The following is a 21,716-nucleotide window of genomic DNA, read 5'->3' on the forward strand; positions in this document are numbered from 1 at the left end:
TAAAATCTAGTCATTTGGGGGGTCCAGGAAATCATTTGGAGGGCCTGGCCCCGATGAGCTCTCCCGTTGCTACACCCCTGCCCCCATTATAAGGTTATCGAAAAGTGACAAAGAGCTGATCCGGATGTAAATTTCCTCTTTCACTGTCCTTAAAAGCTTTATTAACTTAATTTTTACGAGTGTTTCCACGATCCTTGAGTGTTTCATTGTGCAATCTTAACAAAATCATCTTTTTCTTTGCAGGTATTTGCTTGGCAAATGATTCTGACGCAAGCTTTGACCACATGAACGATGCTCGATTCCTGAGAGAGCTGGATTTCGCTCGATTTGACTACTACTTTCGTGCGAGGATTTTTAAACAAATGAAGAACAAATACATGAACATTATGCAAGGAGCAACCACAATTCGTTTCAGGAGGTCCATACCTATTTTCAAAGTCTTTAGGATACAAACAAGGGTAAGCAATTAACAATCATGCAACAGTAAACAAATGTTTGTAGTATAGTTTGACCCCCAAACACAAGTGAGTTGTATTTCACTTTATGAAAATACAGTAGACTTTCCAATTGTCGAATTCCATATTCGAATCATTGTTCGTAGTTTGAGGGAAATTTTCCTAATCTAGGGAAATTTCGTAGGTAAATTTAGCAAAAAGGGAAAAAGGGATTTTCTTCTGTAAAACACATGTAAGTTAAACATATCTACAAGCCAAGAAAACAACAGTGAAATTTGATATCCAAGTTGAATATTATTACATTATTATTATCAAATTTCACTGTTTTCTTGGCTTGCAGATATGTTTAACTTACATGTGCTTTCGGGATAATCCAAACTTTAAACATACGGGTATCAGTCTACTAGATTTTCGTAAATAACTACAAAGATTATCCAAAATCTTCCAAATAAATACAGACAATTATTAATAAAGTTCATAATTGACGTTTTGAGATCATGCTGGCCCTAATTGATGTATCACATGACTACCTTTATATTTCAAAAAATATCACAGATTTCAAAATGGCGGATTTCAAGGTGGCGGCGGAGGTTCGTGATCTATTCTGCCCACTCTTCTTTTGTCAATATGTGAAACTACCACAATTCGCATTGTCTATCTTTCACTGTTTTCACGATTCCAACAGTTTATTTGATGTATTTCAGTAACATAGCATAGCCCTTCTCCCGCCAACTTTGACCCCCTCCCCTCCGCGCTCAGCCGCTATAATTTTGCACATATACATATTTTCACATCTTCTATCAAACACACTATGTCTCACCCCGCATTTGGATCCTTTACTTGTAAAAAGAGAACGCGGCACAACTCCTCCTCAATCTAGTCCTGACGTGAGGTCAACGGAACAAAACGTAATGGTCGTCAGGAAAAGAGACCACTCCAATCCAGTCGAGGTGTCTGTAAACCATGAGATTGGGCACCTTCGAGTCTTATTACCCTAAATATATTTGCAATTTTCACACGCCATTTGACGTCGGTCCTCTCTTGTTTGTTTCACAATGTAGCGGTCGTCCGCTGCTATAGCTGGCTACTGGCCCTCTTTCGCCTGTGGTTCGGAACACTTCCCATTTAAGTGATACAATGCTGCACGTGCAGGGTAATACTAAACACAGACGGATTCTGATAACTTCTATATGAAATTAAAACATGGCTCTTGGCATAAATTTTATAAATGAATTTAGAAAGCGAATCCAGAAAAATTTCTAGACGAGACGAAAGGAGCTTTCTGACAATCGAGATGAAACTAGTTTCTTCAAAATTTACGAGACGATACAAGACGAGAAAATCTCACTTCTACAGCCTCATTCTATAGCACTCTCATCCAATGGCGCCGACTTCTCAAAATTTGTGTGGGTGCATATCAATGGTGGGACGTTTCATGTTTTCAGAAAAGTCTCGATATTTGATTTTTTTTTAAAAAAAAAGTTAAAGCCTTTTATGAACACTGTCATAAAGGCAGGCTCGTAGCCAGCCCAAAAATGTAGGGGTGCCTGGTAGAAGTTGGGGGGTGGGGCGATCCAACAATATAGTTCACCATATTATAGTTCATTTGCAAGTCTGCCGTGAATATTATAGGGGGCCAGTAAAAAATTAGCATGAGCCAGACCCCCTAGCCCCCTTTGGATACTGGCCTGCATAAAGGGCTGTGCTGTGATAAAGTAAAATATACCTGTACTATAAAGATAAGTTGGGGCTGCCCTTGCTCTGTCGGTAACACAACTGACTTAAACGCAAGAGAAACGGGTTCAAACCAGGATCCCAACTAAAAATCGTGTCGGTGTGCCGCACCCACAACATCCTTTGTGTGGGTGCCGGAGCCCTGGAGCACCCATGTAGTTGGCGCGCATGCTCTCATCTACAGATTTTGTCTTGCGATCACCCAAACCGTTAGAGAATGTGTTCATTTCTCACTTGATCTATCATGTAGGTTAACTATTGTTTTCATTATACCGTACCTGCCTTGTCTATTTCATGAACAATATAAAATGTCATTTATTTTCTATTATTGAATGTATATTTTATATGAGGCTCATTATTTGCGATTTTTTTTTCTTGGGCAGCTACAATTTGTTTGTATAAGATAACTAGCTGAAGTGTCTGGGTTCACAGGAAAAGGTGTTTATGCACAATATTTGGAACTACAGCAATGATTTGAATAACTATGTAACGACTAGCAACGCCTCTCGATTCCCGGGTCAGCTGAGGTCGTTGCCTCTGTAAGAAAATAAATCATTAAGTTGAACAAATAACGGAAAGCAACTCCTTTAGCGTTACCCTAGTCAATTCATTGGTCAGCTAAAGTGCACGATCTTGAATATGCTTGGACCTAAATGGCATCGAAACTATCAACAATCAGCTTAGCAACCCAAAAAAAAAAAAACTATGGATTACGCCACTAATCGCGGTTATTTTAGGGATTTTATTTTTCACTCGTTCTCATCTCCAATGCCAATGGGGCTGAACTTGGTCTTAGATGGCATCAGAAACAGGGTAAAAATGGATCTGAAAAGGTAGGGGGACGTTTGACGTCACGCCGCTCTCGTGCCTATCTTCACCCATTGTATTTTTTTTAGAAAGTGGGTACACCATACATATTTTTGGAAGTGGGGGAACTACATCCATCCGCGTTATTTCTGATCCTGAGTGTCACTATTCGCCTCAAAGACACTGAAACCTATGAGCTCGATATTAATATCGGTCGTTTTCTATTATTTTTACTTGACCCCTTTTCCAAGCCCTACGAGTGTCTCACTAGGGTGCAGCGTTTTACCACTTTTTTCTCGGAATGAAATGTAATACCTGGCAAAAGTGGACATGGACATTTCAGGTATAGATTTTCTTTCAAATCAGATAATATCTTCTGTGAGAACTATTGCCTCAAAATTTCAAACTTTACCTGAAAATTACAAAAAATACCAAAGTTGTTCATTAATTTTAGTTATGTTAAAGTAAACATATTGTTGGTTAAATACATGTCAGTTGCTATGAAAACTGACATTCAAGTATAAAAATGCCAGTTATATGCCCTTGGTGGGGGGGAAGGGGGTGCCTCCTCTGGGGCCAGAAAAGGGGGCAAATTCAGTACAGTTAAGCGGTTGTGCAGCTCCTCGCTCACCTGGCAATATAGCCTGGCCAAGTGACCCAGAGCCCACCATGTAGAGGTGGCTGCACCTAGGGCTTCTCTGCTAGGTCTATCCAATCAACCAACCATATGTTGGGCCGGATGAACTGATCCGATTAGTCACTGTCAGGAAAAATTGTCACAAATTGGGACTTTGATTGAAATTTAGATGCAGCTTGCCTAGAAAGTAAGGTTGACCTGATTATTCCGCCTCTAGCATCCCTGGCACATACTCGGGAGGCTTCTTCAGTGACAAATTCACTATCTCTTCTACTGCCACCGTGTGGCGCGGATGGACGGTGAAGGACCATTCTGGCACAGTGTTGTCAGGAAGTGAAAGTTTGACCATGAGCTGTTTGTTTGGTACCGTCCATAGAACTTACTGGTAGTACAGTTATTGAAACATCAGTGCTTTCCCAAAAGACCATTGCAGTGTAATCGTTTGCCTCAAGATTCAGTCTGGGAATGATGTTATATCTAATCGAGTTATGGAGATTCCCTGCTTCGTATTCTCGAGCACTAAGAATCTTATGTAATGCATCTTGTCGGACAGCAAGTCGACCATCAGTCATCATGGCGAGAAGAAATTTTCTGGGAGTGCAAAGAATGCATTCGTCTGAATGGATGAACGGATTACAGCCTGGTATTCCCTTGGTAAGTATCTAGACCTTGAATGGCCTCAAAGACGTGAGATGACCATCAGCAATGGAAGACTATGTTCTAACACGGCATTGCATAAGCACACAGACTCTAAGTATGAATGTCGCAATTTCTATTAATTTCTTGATAGGTTTTTTGTTGCAATATACAATGTTAAAATTCTTTTTGCGCTAATCAACCAGCTAGCTTTGTTTAGTTTGCCAGGGAACATAGAAACAAGCTCTTCCGGGCATGCTCTGGAGTCAAATACTTGAGACATCTGGAACAAGCATCTCAGGACCTTACTGAGTTTTCTGTGCTCTTCTGGACTGTGATGAGTAAAGTCACATTTTATTGGTTTGAATAGCAACACTGAAAGCTTTTCAGAGTTAGATAGTTTTGAAACTATGGGACGTGTGTAAGAATAGGGGCTTGAATAAGCGCCGTGAATATGCGTGAAGAGAGCTCGGAACAGCAGTTCATTAAAATGTAAGAGATAAATAGCCCATTGCATTTGCTTTCCTGCTAGTTCCTCTAATTTTCGAAGAACAACTCCATTCCAAGCATGTTAGTGTATGTTCAATCACACCCAAGAACCTCAACTTTATCAAAGCCAACTCTGAGTTGGTTCATGATGCATTCGAAAATAGCTCTGGTCTCGTCATGTGCAGAGCCAGAGGATGGTGTCACGTGACCAACGTATTGAGAGTTACGTTCAGCCAAAAGTGATGAGTGCTCTTCTCTAACGATGCCTGTGTATGTTTCAGTGTCATTCCTTCTATCATCAAAGTATAGGATTTTAATGGGATCATCATTTCTAGAACTTTCTTTTAAATTCCGAGCAAGTTTAAGTTTCGCATGCCTTATTTTGTTCCTGTCTACAGTTAAAGCAGATGTTATGTCGCTAGATTTTTGAGAAGTTTTAATTCCAGCCTTTGAAGCTGCCTGAAGCACAGTTGTTATATGTGCCGCAGCCCTCTCGCTTACATTGTATCTCTGAGCAATCATAACAGTTTCAGTAAAATCTACGAAAGTCGTTCCCAAAGTAATGCATCCTTTTTTTATGGAAACTAATGGAGATACATAACTAACAACAGCACAGTTAAAAAGAGCAATATTTCAGCTACAGGCTCATTTTTCCACATAGTTCTCACCGTTTGTTATGTACTTTTGCCAACGATGAACCAGAGCCTGAATGTCGCGCTTGTAAAAATCGGCATTCCATGGACTGTCTTTTGGATTCCGGCTCGTAGTGATAACACCACGTATCATCTTCATTGACGATGCTATCCAAAAAATTGTCACGTTCATCTTCATATTGGTCCAGCAGGTCCCGAAGGAAAAGGCAAGGGCGAGAAAAGTTGTAGAAACGCTTAATTGTACTGAATTTACCCTCTTTTCCGGCCCCAGAGGAGGCACCCCTATACCCCCCAAACGCATATAACTGGCATTTTGAGACTGGAATGTCAGTTTTCATAGCATCTGGCATGTATAAACCCAAAAATATGTTTACTTTAACATAACAAAAAAATGAACAATTTTAGTATTTTTTGCAATTTTCAGTGAAATTTTGAAACTTTGAGGCAATAGTTCTCACAGAAGATATTATCTGATTTGAAAGAAAATCTATACCTGAAATGTCCATGTGGATTGGCCACTTTTGCCAGGTATTACATTTCGTTCCGAAGAAAAAGTGGCAAAACGACCCACCCTAGTGTCTCACATCAACGTTTTCTCCTGCTTGTAAGGTAATATGTATGTCATTTTTTTTATTATTTATATTTTAATAAGCTCATTTACCAAGTTTCGTTTCCCTAACATGAGGAGCTCGTGATATATTCTTTCTTTGTTTTTGCATAAATTTTAAACTTCCTCTTCCCCTTTGAATCCCTCTCAAGTCTCAGGATACGAATAATAATAAATAAATAAATAAATAAATAAATACCCTACGGTTTCCTTTAGGTCCGTTACATAGTTAAGCGGAGCTCCGCGCACAGCCGCCCGCCCTCCGCGCTACACGTGTGTGCTTACACAGTCATCCGTAGCTACGCGCTACGCGTCACGTGATTATATACAGGATTCTTCTCAGTCAGTGTTGCGAGTCAACATGAAAAGATCGAAACGACAATAGTGGCATCTTAATATTTCTGTAAGAAAAGAAAACGAAGAACACAGAAAAATAAATGTTTCAAGATTCATCCCTTAGTTTCTCAAAGAAGTCTGAAGGAAGCTTTATGTCTGTGTATATAGATTTGCAAGAAGACAAGAAGTATTTCAATAATTTCCGGGTACGTCTATTCAGTCGTTCGATGACCTAATTGAAAAAGTTCCATCGAAAATATAATAATATAGTTTAAATAGGATCCATATGCACGCTCTTAAAATACAGCATTTTCCTTTAAAAAATGTCACGATACTGTTTTTTAACAAATGAAAATAACGAATGTTTGTATATACATTTGGTTAGAACTTCACATCCAATCACTTTTCATCCAATCAACTATTTAATAATAGAGATAAATTATTTGCCTCAATTTATCTTTTTTCATTGTCCATACGTTCATTTTTACAAAAAAAAAAAAAAAAAAAAAACTTTTACATATCTCGTTCCATGCCTGTTCAGGAATGTCACGCTTTTTGTATTCCTCACAAGAGGGATCCCATTAACATGGTGTTAATTTAACCTCCGTGATAATTGAAACTGAAACTGAAATTTGTTGAAAGAAAGACAAAAAATTACAATAGTCACGTACTGTTAACAATGGTACATTAGAGGCACCACATGTACAGGTCCAATTAAGGAAAGCATTAATATTGGAAGTTCCAATTAAACGAAGACATAGCTAAATTAAAAAGCAACTCGCTATCAAAAATAAGAAAAGAAATCTGAATCAATTTTCATTTTGCTTTTGCTACCATGCACGTTTCTTTTTAAATTTTAAAGAGAAGTGGCTGCTCCGCGCACGGAGTTCCGCTTTACTATGTAAGCACCCATTTGCTCAATGGCCCTATCTGCTCAATGGAGCTCCGCGTGACTGTGTAACGGGCATTACATATACCCGTCATTTTTAATTGTAGTTATAGTACTTATAGTAGTAGTCAGGGTGCGAATTACCGGGGGGGATGAGGGGGATTTTCCCCCTCAATCACATTTTGTTCCCCCCCAAAGAAGTCAGCTGAAGTATCCCCACCAGGGATGCTCGCTTTCCCCCTCAAACTATGCTTAGTATAACTCCAAATTTCACTGATTTTTGTTATTTCTTGTAAATTTAATCTTCTGGCTGTATTTCGAAATGATCGATGTAAACTGTCAACGTTGTTTAGTAGAACTATATTATTATGACTACGGTTGTTACTTGCAACTGTACCTTCGTACCCTTCAGTTCGTCATCGTCTGTGAGTTTGAATGTACTAATTGCGTATAACAAAGCCACAGATAGATTTATAAATGTTATTAGCGGTTGGCCAAGAAGAAGTAAACAAATAGCTTCTTCTACCATACTTGGCGAAGTTCGGATATGTCATATTCATCCTCTATATTTGTATCGATTATCATCTTATTTTAATTTTTGTTATAACATGTTATTTCATTTTCCAGTGTACGCTTTGTTAGCACATGGTCTTCAGTTCCTTGTAGGTTGTGTGTATGCAACTCAAAAGTTGCATTTAATTTGTGATAATTAGCATAGTAATCACTGCTTTTACAGTTTACGGAAATGAACTTTTGAAACTGTACTCAAAATCTGAGATATAGGTATTCTCTCGTAAGTATATGTTAACATACACGCTGGGGGATACGCTCCTAGTGAGCAGACATGTTAATGAAGGTGATTTTTAGGTGAATAAGCGAACAATTCAAGATTTGTTTCAGCATTTGTTAATACGACTGGTTCTCCGTGTCATTGTCCGTGTCTGTATAAGCATTTGAACTGAAGCGGTTTTTTTTTTTTTTTAAATTAAGCCTTCATTTTTCCATCTTTTCGCTGTACAGTTTGCTGTCCACGCAATTAATGTTGTCTGAAGAACTTCAGTGTAATGTTTTACTTTATTTGAAAAACGTAGCCCATAGTGAATCAACTCATCTTCAACCTAACAGTAAAGTAATTTTTAAATGTTGACTTCCTGTGCCCATCACGGAATCGATATTTGGAGAAAACAAAGTCGTGATGAGCACAGCTTTAGCGGGAAGTATAAGCACAAGCTCGAAATTTGAATTGAGAGATTTTAAATATTTGGCCTTCGATTTGACCTTGATGTGAGAAATCGGGACCAGCAACAATCCATTTCTTATTTGATAGGCTAATATCTAGATTTTCTTTTTTTTTTTTTTTTTAATGTCCGGTTTAACTGATAATTTTAGTGGTTTTCACAGGACTGAAGTAGGTTTCTTTTCGCAACCTGTAGGTATTAATGCAAAGTGGAAGCTTTCAATATGAGTGGAAAAATTAACATATGCTTGTGATCATCGCTCGAGGCGAATTATTAACTAAATAAACCTTAGAGAGCTACGGGAACAAGAGTGAGTACAACATTAAAACACGTTCAGAAAGGTTTAGTGGGGTGTATGTATGTCAGACAATATATATGTGCATAGTTATTGTCGGTAGATTTATTAAATTAATAAATCTCTTATTTATTACAGATGTCACACACACGCACACACACACACACACACACACACACACACACACATATATATATATATATATATATATATATATATATATATATATATATATATATATATATGTGTGTGTGTGAAAAAAAGCATCTATGCATCTAAAAGCAAAAGTGAAAAAAAAAAGTATCTATTCATGTTAGGATGGACTTTTAAAATAATTTGGATATCCGGGTCTGGCCATCCCTAATACCTACCCTATTTCCAGAATTATTATTGTGCTTTTTCAACCTATATTAAGACATATTTTCCAACTACCATGTATAAGTAATAGACCTTATGCCAGGAGCGTCATTTCAGATTTTGCTTGGGGGGGAAGGCAAGACCTTGCTATAAGTAAAATTTCGCGTTTTTCACTGATTTTCTACTATTTTATTGATAAAATCCATATAAACCTCAAACTCAGGGGGACAATTGCCCCTCCCTGCCCCCCCCCCCTAAATGACGTCCCTGCCTTATGCAGAATCGTCGTGACGCTTGATTAATGTCATTCTAAAGAGTTCGACTATGTCTCCTGCAGTAGTAAGCACTTAGTATGACGTTAATTATACTATCTAACAAGATCTTTTATAATTTTTAATTCAGTGTGCTCAATGCACGCTATACAAAATAGTTGGAATCGAACCCGGGTAACCATTCGCACATATATTCAGTCAGTCAGTCATTGTCGTGGCTGTTGTTGAGTGGTGAAGTGACGGGCTTGAGCCCTTGCCTTCCATGTTTGTTGCGGCGTGGCTTGTTTTGAGTGGCGTAACTGTTCTTCGGGGCCGCAACTGTCGCTGGCTCCGTGCTGGTAATCTGGGGTGTTCAGGGGCGAGGCATTCTGTACAAATGTCTTCTTGGTTCTTTGGTGGCGATGTTCTCAATGTGTGGGTATACAGAACTTCTGACCTGGCGCCAGAAGGAAGCTGATTGTTGTTGTCTGACCTCATTCAGCGTCGCCAAGTTGAGATCTTCATGAAGTTGAGCCACCCTGGTGTCCCACGAGTGCCCTGTGATTGCTCTCGCAGTTTTGTTCTGAACCACTTGCAGCTGGCGGAGATGTGTGTGTTGCCCCAGGCTTGGTGGGCGTACAGCAGTACCGATCTGATGCACATCTTGTAGACGTGAAGCTTGGTTTCATGGGTGATTTGGGGGCTCAGGAAGAGCGGAAGGAGGGCTCGGAAGCGTTGTGTCGCCTTCTTCGCTGTCGTGGAGAGGTGGGGGATGAAGGAAAGTTTCTTGTCGAGGATGACACCGAGGTACTTTGCTTGGGGACTGAGTGGGAGGTTGGTTCCTTGTAGGGAGAGGTGGATGGGTCTCTGCTTCCTGTTTTTTGTAAAGTCCACCAGGGTGGTCTTGTTGGGATTGATCTTGATGCGCCAATTCCATGTCCAGTTTTCCAACATGTGTATGTGTCGCTGCAAATAGACTTCTGCATACCGGTGATTCAGATGGCTGCCAAACAGTGCGGTGTCATCGGCATATGTGGCAGTGGTGGTGTTGGCGGTCTGAGGGATGTCGCTGGTATATACGTTGTAGAAAATGGGGGAGAGGCAGGAACCCTGCGGAACCCCCGCTCGAATACTTCTTGACGTGCTGGTATGGCCTGCATGGTGTACATGGAAACTCCTGTTTTGCAGATAGTTGTGTAACAGTTTCACGAGGTAGGTTGGGAAACAAGCTTGCATGCGTTTATGAATGAGACCTTCGTGCCACACTTTGTCAAAGGCCTTCACTGCAATTGATGTTATACTTATTTAGGCCCAAGGTGAAATATATGTGAATAACTTCACATATATTTCACCTATTCACATATATTTCACCTTGAGTCTAAATAAGTAACATCAATTGCAGTGATGTAGTTAGGCGAAATTATATTTTTCTAGTCAATTGTAATAAAACTGTACAATTTGATCAGTAATTAAAGACTATTTGAAAATTCTTTGAATATCAGAAACTATTTGAATATTCTTTGTAACGGAAAGTTTCTACAATCGTTTGTTTATGCAGCAGCTTTAAAAACTCTCGATTCACGTGAATGTAACACATCTGCTGCCATCTGTTGGCGTAATTTGAACTATATCAATCGGAAGGAACTACAGCAGCAATTTTTTCCATTACAGTTCGAGTTTATACACCCAATACAGGGTGTCCCACTCATAAGAGGTGCGGGGAAAAGTGTTATAAAAATATTAATAAAAGTGGGTATGAAAGCAAATTTGTATATGAGATACCTTTCTGGTTGAGAAATGAAGGTGAATTACAAGAGGTGCTGGAATTGAATTTCTCCCACCTGTATGCACAGTTCAACACGGCGCTACATCAGAAGCGTCATTTCAGACTTCACTTGAAGGGGGCAAGAGCACCATCGACTAAGACTTTCACGTTTTGTACTAGTATTTTAGTAGACAACCGATTAAAGTATATGTATTCCTCAAACTTTTAGGGAAGGCAATCACCCCCTCCTGCCCCCCTAAATGATGCCCCTGCACTGCATGTTCGTGAGTATTGCTGCCACAGTATTAGGCGTGAGCACTTAGATTTCATAGCGGATGTTCTCACATAACTCGTCGACATGGCAGCATTGGAAATCTGTGAAATGTGGCAACAATGAGATTCCGTGAGGTGTGTGTGTTTCGTTTTTCAGTGTAGCCTGGGTTGATATTCTGTGGAAGAGAGCATGTTTCTTGTGAAACAGTATTGGTAGGGATGCGCACGAGTCGAGTCGAGTCGAGATTCAAGCCTGTCTCGACTCGTCTCGAGAAAATGTTGTCTCGACTCGAAAATATGTTTCTGTCTCGACTCGTGTCTCGACTCGACAGTCTCTGTCTCGACTCGACTCGAATTCGAGTCGAGACGTCTCGAAATTCGAGTCGAGACAAAATGTACGAGTTAAAATATACGCACACATCAGCCAGACCATTATGACTACCTACCTAATTATCAGTATGTCGACCTTTGGAACGGATAACAACGGAGACGTGTCTTGGCATGGACGAAATAATCCTTGGTAGGTCGCCGGAGAGAGTTGTCACCACATATGCACCTAATTCCCGTAAATTCCGGGGAAGGGGAAATGCGCCGTGACGTCACGTTCAATCACATTCCAGATGTGTTCGATTGTGTTCAGATCCGGCGAGTCGAGGGGTCAGCAAATCACTTGGAACTCGTTCCTGTGTTCCCAGAACCACTCCATCATATTCCTGGCATTGTCACATGGTGCATTATCTTGTCGAAAAATCCTACTACCGTTGGGAAACATGATCGTCATGAAGGGGTGTCCGTAGTCTACAAGCAGTGTACGATACGCATCGGCCGTCATGATGCCTTGCTCGAGCTCTACTAGACATGGATTCTCACGTGAATGTTCCCCAGATAATAATTAAGCCGCAGCCCGCTTGTCTCCGTCTTGCAGTAAAAGTGTCAAGGAGCTGTTCCGGACAGACGGATACGACGCATTCGCAGCCTCCCATCGTCATGATGAAGAAGTATCGGGATTCATCAGATAATGCAACGCTCTGCCACTGTGCCAAGGTCCAGTGGCGATGGTCACGTGTTCATTTCAGTCGTAGTTGTCGATGTCGTGGTGTTAACATTCGCACATGAATGGGTCATCGACTGCGGAGATCCATCGTTAGGAGTGTTAGGTGCAATGTGTGTTCAGACTAGTGTTGTGAAAGCCTGGGAAAAAACGGAAATTTTGGGTTTAAAAGAACAATTTTTTTACGGTTCTTCCGAGCTTGAAAAAAAAACGGAAAATTTGGGTAAAATTGAAATTTTCTAATATATTATTTATATTATGCTTTCAAAATTAAAAGTGTTTTATATTTACTAGTTTAGAGTTAAGAAAATTAAGTACTTATGTTTCTTGTATTAGAATAGGGAAAGTTTGTGCAACACTCATCCAAACACTTCAAAGTTCGCACCGTAATAGAATGGAGTTATAGCTACAAAAGAAACTAAAATATAATCCTTTTTAGCATAATTAGTATAGACGCATTAAAATTATCTTGAGCAATCTTATGAAGTTCCCCCTTGATGGTAGGGAAGTGTTAAAATAACGGGGCCAGAATCATTTTAGTTAATATGTTAAATCAAACATATATTTTATAGAGATATCTTCCTTGTTCTTTGTAAAATTTCCTGAAATTTTGAATCCATTAGAAAAAAAATAATTTGTTCGGAAATATTGACAAAAACAGGAAAATATAGTTTAAAACTATTTTTTGGCCTAATGCTAGTAATCTTACTTGCTGTAATGTGTCTGCAGCATATACAGTAGGAAGTCGAAAATCCGAACTAATTGGGACCACAAGTAGTTCGGATTTTCTACAATGACAAAAAAAATCCATTTAGGCTTACATATACTGTACGGTATGTTCTTGAATCGATACAGTGGTTATTCAGTACATACATTAAATACAACACCGAACGTAGGGCTACTTACATTTAATGTTTCTGAAGAACCTGCTCGTACACTAAATTACACTGATCTTGTAAGTCACACTTAAATCTTATAGGCCTAAGAGAAAATAAAAATAAAAATATGTATGACAAACAATTACATATGAATGACCGGGTTCGGATTATCGACGTCCTACTGTATATATAATGTATTTCGCTAACGGAAAAATACTTAAAGCAACAGGTTTTAATTCTACTTTTTAGTTTTCTGATTTCTGGTAAAATCCCTCTTTATTCTTTCTATATTTTCCGAAAAACTAAAAAAGAGAGAGGGTTTTATTTACACATACACACATATACCGCACAAGTGAGTGAATTTGAACAGCGAGAAATATATTAAAGGGTTGAGTATGTGACACTTCCGTTCGTTATTATTACAGACTAGCAGAATACCCGTTCTTCGCACGGGGAGAATACGTTTCATTTTGGACACAAAGGGCACAAAACTGTCATCAATGAACTTATAGAGCCCCAAAACTATGAATTCGACATTAATACCGGTAATTTTCAATTATCTTTACATGTCACCATCCCCCCTTAGAGTACTAATGGAACTGAATTTCGATTTAACCCTAGAATGGCAAGCATTCGTAAATTTTACGAAGCGCGTTAAACTTTTGGCGGATACTAATTAATTGTTGCGTTGACAACTCTGACAGTCCGGCTATTCCCGCCCCGTGCTGTCTCAAGGTCAGTGTGGTGGCGGCTTCCGCTAGAGTCCGTTCCTTACCCTTGATCTGGGGGCGTAGTCGTGAAAATTACGAATGCTTGCCAGTAGTGTTACTTTTTCTTAACTAACTTTTTTATTTTGTTTTGGTGGTTGTGCAGTCAAAACGTTTTAAATATCCCATATTTTTAGGCAGGAGATGGCGTTAAGTTCATCTGAAATAGCCAAATTGTTAGACGATGAGTCTCCAATAACATCTAGTGATGAATCCGAAGAAAGTGGCAGTGAATTACATCATGATAACATTTTGACTTATTCTGGGTCAGATGATTATGAACCGTCGTCAGATGAACTGATATCTGACGATGAGTTTGAAGACACTTGGCCAAAAAGGAAAAGAAAAGGGGGTGTCGATGCACTCGACCAGATGTGCAGCACAACATCATGTTCAAGAAAGACAAAGCGATGACCGCTTTGTGTGTTCTTTGGCATGCTAATCATTGCTGGCATAAATTCTTGGGTCATACGAAATGAGATTTTGAGAACAAAGAAGGAAAAACCAGTATCAAGAAAGAGATATATCTGTGAGCTCCACACCCAGCTACTAACTCCCTGGCTGGAGCGGAGGCGAAACTTGGCAACAATCCAACGATCCATTAGGGCAATGATAACCAAAGTTCTGCGCCTTCCAGAAGAGGTCCCTGCTATTCCCCGGCAAGAAAACAAAAGGACAATATGCAAGATTTGTCCTTATCAAAAAAGACGCATCACTGCAAACTATTGTGATCAATGCCGACAGCCGTTTTGCGCCGAGCATCGAGGTATAGTGTGTGTCGTATGCACGGAAGAAAGTTAAATTTCAAATGTAGACTTTGCGTACTATATTTCCAAGTTATATCACTAATTTATGTCTAAGACTTAGTATTATTACTCTAGTTAGTAATTTTGAGCAAATTACGCATAATTTGTCAAGTTAAACATATATTTAGTTTACATATATTTTCATTTATATTTTCTTCATCATTATGTAATACTTTTTTATATTGAAATATTTGTACAATATATTCTTTTACTTAGGTCATATAGCAACATTATCTTATTGAGTACTAAATATACTTTCAGAATATGTATAAAATATTTAGTTTTTTTTTTTTCATAACCTTACCCAAATTCGACTTTATAATATAGTCGTAATATTTACTAATGCTTGCCAATAGTGCTTCTCTTAACATGCTTGCCATTCTAGGGTTAAGCGGCCGGAAGTGTCACTGTGCATCTCAGCGACCCCGAAAACTTTGGATTCGACAGTAATATCGGTCATTTTCAACACTTTTTATATATCTTCTCCCTCCTCCAAGTTGTGGGCCCGAATTTTGATTTAAAGGGCATCGGAAGTGTCATTGTTCATTTCAGCGACCCCGAAAATTATAGATTCGACTCTAATGTCTGTCATTTTCCCTTCTCCACTTCCCTCAAGTTTCACCTTCAAAGTAAAATAATAAAAAACATCCTGAACCTCATTTATGTTGAAAATTTTATGAAGGTCGGTAAAATATCCAAAAAATTTTGAACCCATTAATAAAAAATAATTTGTTTGGAAATATTAGCAAAAATTGGAAAATATAATTTAAAAACTATTTCTTCGTCGATGCTAGTAATCTTACTTGCTCTAACATGTTTGCAGCATATATACAATGTATTGTGCTAACAGGAAAAATACTTAAAGCAACAGGTTTTAATTTTACTTTTTAATTTCCTAATTTCTCATAAAATCTTCCCTCTTTATTATTTGTATTTTTTCGAATAACTTAAAAAGAGAAATGATCTTATTTACACATATACACATATACCGCACAAGTGAGTAAATTTGAGCAGCAACAAATATATTAAAGGGTTGAATATGTGAAAGTTCCGTTCGTTATTTCAGACTAGCCGAATACCTTGCACGGGGAGAATACGTTTCATTTTGGACATAAGGGGCACCAAAACTGTCACTAACGAAATTATAGAGCCCCAAAATTATAATTTCGACACTACTGTCGGTAATTTTCAGTTACCTTTACATGTTCCCGTCCCCACTTAGGAATACTAATGGGGCTGAATTTGTGGATTTAAACGGCATCTTCTGTTCATCTCAGGAACCCCGAAAAGTACGGATTCGACGGCCATTTTCGATCATGTATTTCTCTCTCTCTCTCTCTCTCTCTCTCTCTCTCTCTCTCTCTCTCTCTCTCTCTATATATATATATATATATATATATATATATATATATATATATATATATATATATATATATATATATATATATATATATATATATATATATATATATATATATATATATATAGGCCTATATATGAATTTGGATTTAAACGTCCGGAAGAGTCACTGTTCATCTCAGCGACCACGAAAACTATGGATTCGACAGTAATATTGGTCATGTTCAATCATTTTATATATCTTCCCCCTCCTCCAAGTTGTGGGGCCAAATTTTGATTTGAACGGAATCGGAAGTGTCATTGTTCATTTCAGCGACCCCGAAAATTATGGATTCGACACTAATATCTGTCATTTTCCCCTCTCCCCTTCCCTAAAGTTGCACCTTCAAAGTGAAATGATAAAAATCATCCCGAACCTCATCTATGTTCAAAATTTTATCAAGGTCGGTCTGATGATTCAGGAGTTATTAAGTTAGAAACATAGTCACTTTCATTTTGATTGTAATAGAAAATCTGTCTCACTAGAAAACATGTTTGTTTACATACAGGATTTTGTACATAAAGTTTATATAAGTGTCTATATTAAATATTAAATAATAGTAACTATATGTTTTAGTGCATGAGTATTAGTGAAGTCTGCCTACTGCTCTTTCTCTTAAGAAGTAATTTGGTTAAAATTAACAAAACTTCGCTAGATTAAAGAGCAAATTAAAAACTTAGTTTAGGTCAAAGAGCAAATTAAAAACTTAGTTTAGGTCAAAGAGCAAATTAAAAACTTAGTTTCATTCAATCATTCAAGAGACCTATTTGTTGCAACAGAAACACTTCATGTTAGTAGGCTTGTATCTAACTGTAAAAGTTCTGTAATTAATGCACATATACGAATAAATGACATTATAGAAATAAGTGCAGACTATTAATTTTCAGCTAGCTGAACCTGCGCTCTCTACAAAGCGCATCATTCACATATGAGCATGAATCTTCTTGTCATTCCTCATATCTAGAGGTCTGCGCGGATACAAAATATCGCATCCGTACCGCATCCGCAGCATCTCTATCCGCATCCGCAACATCTCTATCCGCACCCACAGATAATGAGATAGCAAATATATACAACTTACATATTCTATAATATATGTAGTTTTCTGAATCAAACGAAATAATATATTATATAAGTTTCCTCGTGATCAAATACCAACTACGATAAATAAAATGCAATATAAACCGTACAGATAGAAATTAGAAATTAATGAACGATTTATGTTACCCAAGATCTTCAAATGCAGATACCGGACCAAAATAGTGCCACGTAGGTAATATCCCCTCAATCGACTAATTTTAGAGCACGTCATTAAGTTTTTAAACTTCATTATTACTCATTTAAAAAAAGGCATTTATTCTAAACACAAAGGCGAAATAGAAATAATCGTTATTAAGAAATAAAAATTAATCACAGGACCGCAAACACATCCACATATCCCGAACTGACACTAGCACCAGTAATTGCACTAAATTGACGAAACTAACAACGCAATACAATGCATGCTTTCTCGACCAAGCTCCTTCGTGGCTAAGCGGTTAGCGTACGCACCTTTGGCGTGGAAGACCCGGGTTCAATTCCCGGTGGGAACTCATGTGGTTCGGATTCCACATCGATCAGTAGGTCCACGTCTCATATAGCCTCGCTGCTGAACGGGACGTTAAACTCAAGATCAACTCAAGCTTTCACGACCACGCTTTTACTGAAACTAGAAGTGAAAATAACTTCGAATACAAATAGGAAGTCTATACCGTTAATTTCGGGAAGACGCAATACAGGAAGTTTAGAATTTACTGCTTTTCTTTGCAGCCTCCACTCATTGTTGGACACATTTAGGGTAGGAGAAACAACGCATTGGTTGTTCTTTCTTTCTTTCTTTGCCAGAGGCCCAGAACATACACACACACACACACACACACACATATATATATATATATATATATATATATATATATATATATATATATATATATATATATATATATATATATATATACAAGAAGAAAGAGAGAGAGAAAAACAATTGCTGTTATAAAACTCCAATCCCTCGGAATATTCATTGAGGTCCGTGGCACCTCTCTGAAGAGAGAAATCTGTGGGGTCGCAAATGTGCATTCAGTATCTGCTGTACCTCAAAGGAAACAGTGAAGAAGATTTTTTATTTTCTTTTTTTTAAGAGAGAGGGGGAGAGAAAGATGAGCGTATGATGTTATTTGTTTACTATTTCGGTGACCTACACGCTTCTCCAGTTTGTCACAAAAGGCAAAGATAATTCTGCTGACCAGTTTTCAGTTTATGGAAGGGGATGCGGTGTTTTAAATTAGGGTTTTGGTTCCTGACCTCTCAGGCTAGAAAGACTTTATTTGAAGACATGCTTCCTGTTCAAGGCGAATGGTCTGAAAATTTTCAGCTTTATCAGAGGAGCTTTGGCGGCAATTATTTTTCTTTTTTTACAGCAAATAGCGGTACTTGAGGAGTAGCGATGGGGTCTGTCGTTTCTTTCTGTTTAGGTCAGAGATGTCATTCACCTACAAATGGTTACTAAAAATATTGAAAACAGCAATAAAAGGACAACTCTCTCGTGTCATTTTTTTGTCCTTTTGCTGTCACTCAGTCACAAGCTTCAAACACACTTGTATTTTGATTTTAGTATTCTTCAACTGGTTTTAAAACTTTTAATTCAAAACGAACATTTCTAGTGCTCTTTCTACCATTATCAGAAAATTCACAGCATTTTTTTATGTAGAAAAAATGTAGGAAGCATTATCCACAACTTTATCCGCTATCCGCACAGAAAAGAGATATATATCCGCAAATACCTATTTTGACGCGGATATCCGCATCCGCGCAGACCTCTACTCATATCTGTACATGTCCCTTTACAGATACAAGTGAAGGACGCCTTCATAAAAATCGGCAAGGGGTATCATAAACGGGATTTTTTTTCGATTTTTTTAAATATTTCGCACCGTTTGCAAGATTTGAGCCCACTTATAGTTGGAATTTCTAATTCATATATGACCAGTGTTTCCTTTCTTTTTGCATGCATTATGAAATAAGTAAATAAATTACACATACAATTAATTATGTCAGAGATATACTGAGTTCATTGTGAAAAAAAAAAACTCCCAAACAATGCAGATTCATCTTAGACTGGAGAAATGGTTATCCCTCGTTTTCTTATAATTTGGCCACGAAATAAACGTCTGAGGGATATACAACCCCTATATACAACTATGCGATGTTAGAATATATAACTCATAGGGTATGATGCTTTACTTTTTCAAAAATTTCAGTACTTCCACTGTACCCCTAAAAATGTAATAAAGAACAATTGGCCATGTTTTTTTTAAACATTCAATTAGAACTCGACAATTTACACAAAATTTGGAATCGATCAATGAAAACGGCACGTTTCTAGCACTTGTGGGTTCAAGATCTCATTGTCGAAAGGACTGGAGACAAACATATAAACTTTTCTGTGGGGACAAACATATACGCGTAAATCTAGTATTTTAATATATAGATAATGACTGAAATAGTTTTATTTTCGAGTGCTATTTTTTAATATTCGCAATATTGAAATTTTTGAACTTATATTTTTCACGCGTTTGAAGAAAAAAGATGATTACTAGTAAAATTAACCTAATACAAATATTTTTATTTTTTTCAACTTTTCCAATTTTTCAAGAAAGAAATCGAAAAAAAAAAAGTTTTTTACCAATATGTTCAAAATTTCCGGAAATTTTACAACACTAGTTCAGACACACTTGTACTTTGCCCAGCATTAAACTCTGGTGTTGGTTCCGACGCAGTTCGCTGCCAATCCTGTTTTACCAGTCTGCCCAGCCTATAACGTCGGACAAATGTAATGAGGTGGGGGGTGCCCAACCCCTCGACGTTTGGACGTCGTTTCCCCTTAGTTTCGCCACTTGTTGAAGACACTCACCACAAAACTCCTCGAACACCTGACAAGTCCTGCAGTTTCCGAAATTCTCGTGCCGAGTGTTTCTGAATGAGTATTTTCTTCAAAATAATATTAAAATTTATAGAAAGATTTTCGAGACATTCGAGTCGAGTCGAGATTTTTAGGAGCTGTCTCGACTCGACTCGTGTGTCGACTCGAAAATTCGAGTCGAGAAATAAGTTTGTCTCGACTCGTCTCGAATTTTACAAAGTGTGTCTCGACTCGAATCTCGACTCGAATTCGAGTCGAGTCGAGTCGAGATTCGAGACATGTCTCGACTCGTGCGCATCCCTAAGTATTGGATAAGTGATTTCTTTAAGACGTCAGGAAATGGAAACTCACAAAACATATGTTTATGGCAGCGTTTCCCAACCTTTTTGAACTTGCGGCACACTACAGGTGTAACTTGAATTCTCGCGGCACACTCATGTAAATATTATTATTATTATTTGTAAATATAAAATACCGGGTTAATTTATTTCTGTGATTACTGATCTCCTTACAGAGAAGAAAGCTCGATAACTGGTTTACGGTAAATTATTATGCTTATTTTTTATTCTAATTTAAAAATAGAAAACAATTGCAATGAGATATATGAGACTCAGGTTTTTAAATATACACTTTCTTTTTCGAAAACTGTATCCAACCTTTCAGTAAGAAGGAAGATCACTAAATAACGAACAAACAAATAAATCTCTTTTACTTTTAAAACACATTTGTATGCATGTTTGATTTGTCGAAAAGATTGAATGATATTACGGAACAGTCTGCAACAATAAAGAAGCAATAATGGTCATAACAATGATAACAAATTCTTTTTTCCACATTAAAAATGTACAGAAAAGTAACCGAGAATGAAAATTAAAATTGTAGATTCATAGTAGAGGTTCATATTAATGTGAAATACATAGATTTTCCCTTATGTTTCGCAATTTGATTGCCATGAATAAAATAATTTTATTTCGATTTCCTCGCGGCACACCAGCGAACCATTCGCGGCACACCAGTGTGCCGCGGCACACCGGTTGGGAAACGCTGGTTTATGGAGTAGTGACAAGCAGTATGCAATCGTTGAGGTACCCTTCATTCGCAGAAGGTAGGCGTGATCTGTGCGTTATAACATCAGTGCATTTTTTTTTTTTTTTTTTTGGACACTACTGTCATTGGTGAAGTGTACCAGGTATTGTTCCATGAATTTGTGAACTAGTTGGATGACAAGGAACTGACACTTGGCTGGTACCAGTCAGATGGGGCAATATGCCACACAGTGGACGGCGTAAGGGCGGGGCGAGCGGTGCCCCCGCCCCGGGCCCCACTTGGTGGAGGGCCCCCGACGTAGGAAAAATAATATTACTAAGGAACCTTGTTAGCATAAGCCGTATAAGGGCTGTCAAGGTTTATAATCCACACCTTCCCTAAAAGTAAA

The 21,716-nt window shown here is 38.1% G+C and overlaps 1 protein-coding gene across 1 annotated transcript in view; it reads left to right on the forward strand.

Moving 5' to 3' along the window:
* Nucleotides 1–248: 248 nt before the first annotated feature.
* LOC145681841 (protein THEM6-like) overlaps nucleotides 249–21,716 on the forward strand; it is a 46,573-nt gene continuing 25,105 nt past the window's right edge. Inside the window, exon 1 of the mRNA XM_081753450.1 lies at nucleotides 249–458. Coding sequence (XP_081609576.1) covers nucleotides 285–458 — 174 coding nt within the window. The 5' untranslated portion in view covers nucleotides 249–284. The remainder of the gene's footprint in view (nucleotides 459–21,716) is intronic.

Source organism: Thermobia domestica, chromosome 3 (assembly GCF_964235325.1).
Source record: "Thermobia domestica chromosome 3, izTheDome1.hap1.1, whole genome shotgun sequence".
NCBI lineage: Eukaryota > Metazoa > Arthropoda > Insecta > Zygentoma > Lepismatidae > Thermobia > Thermobia domestica.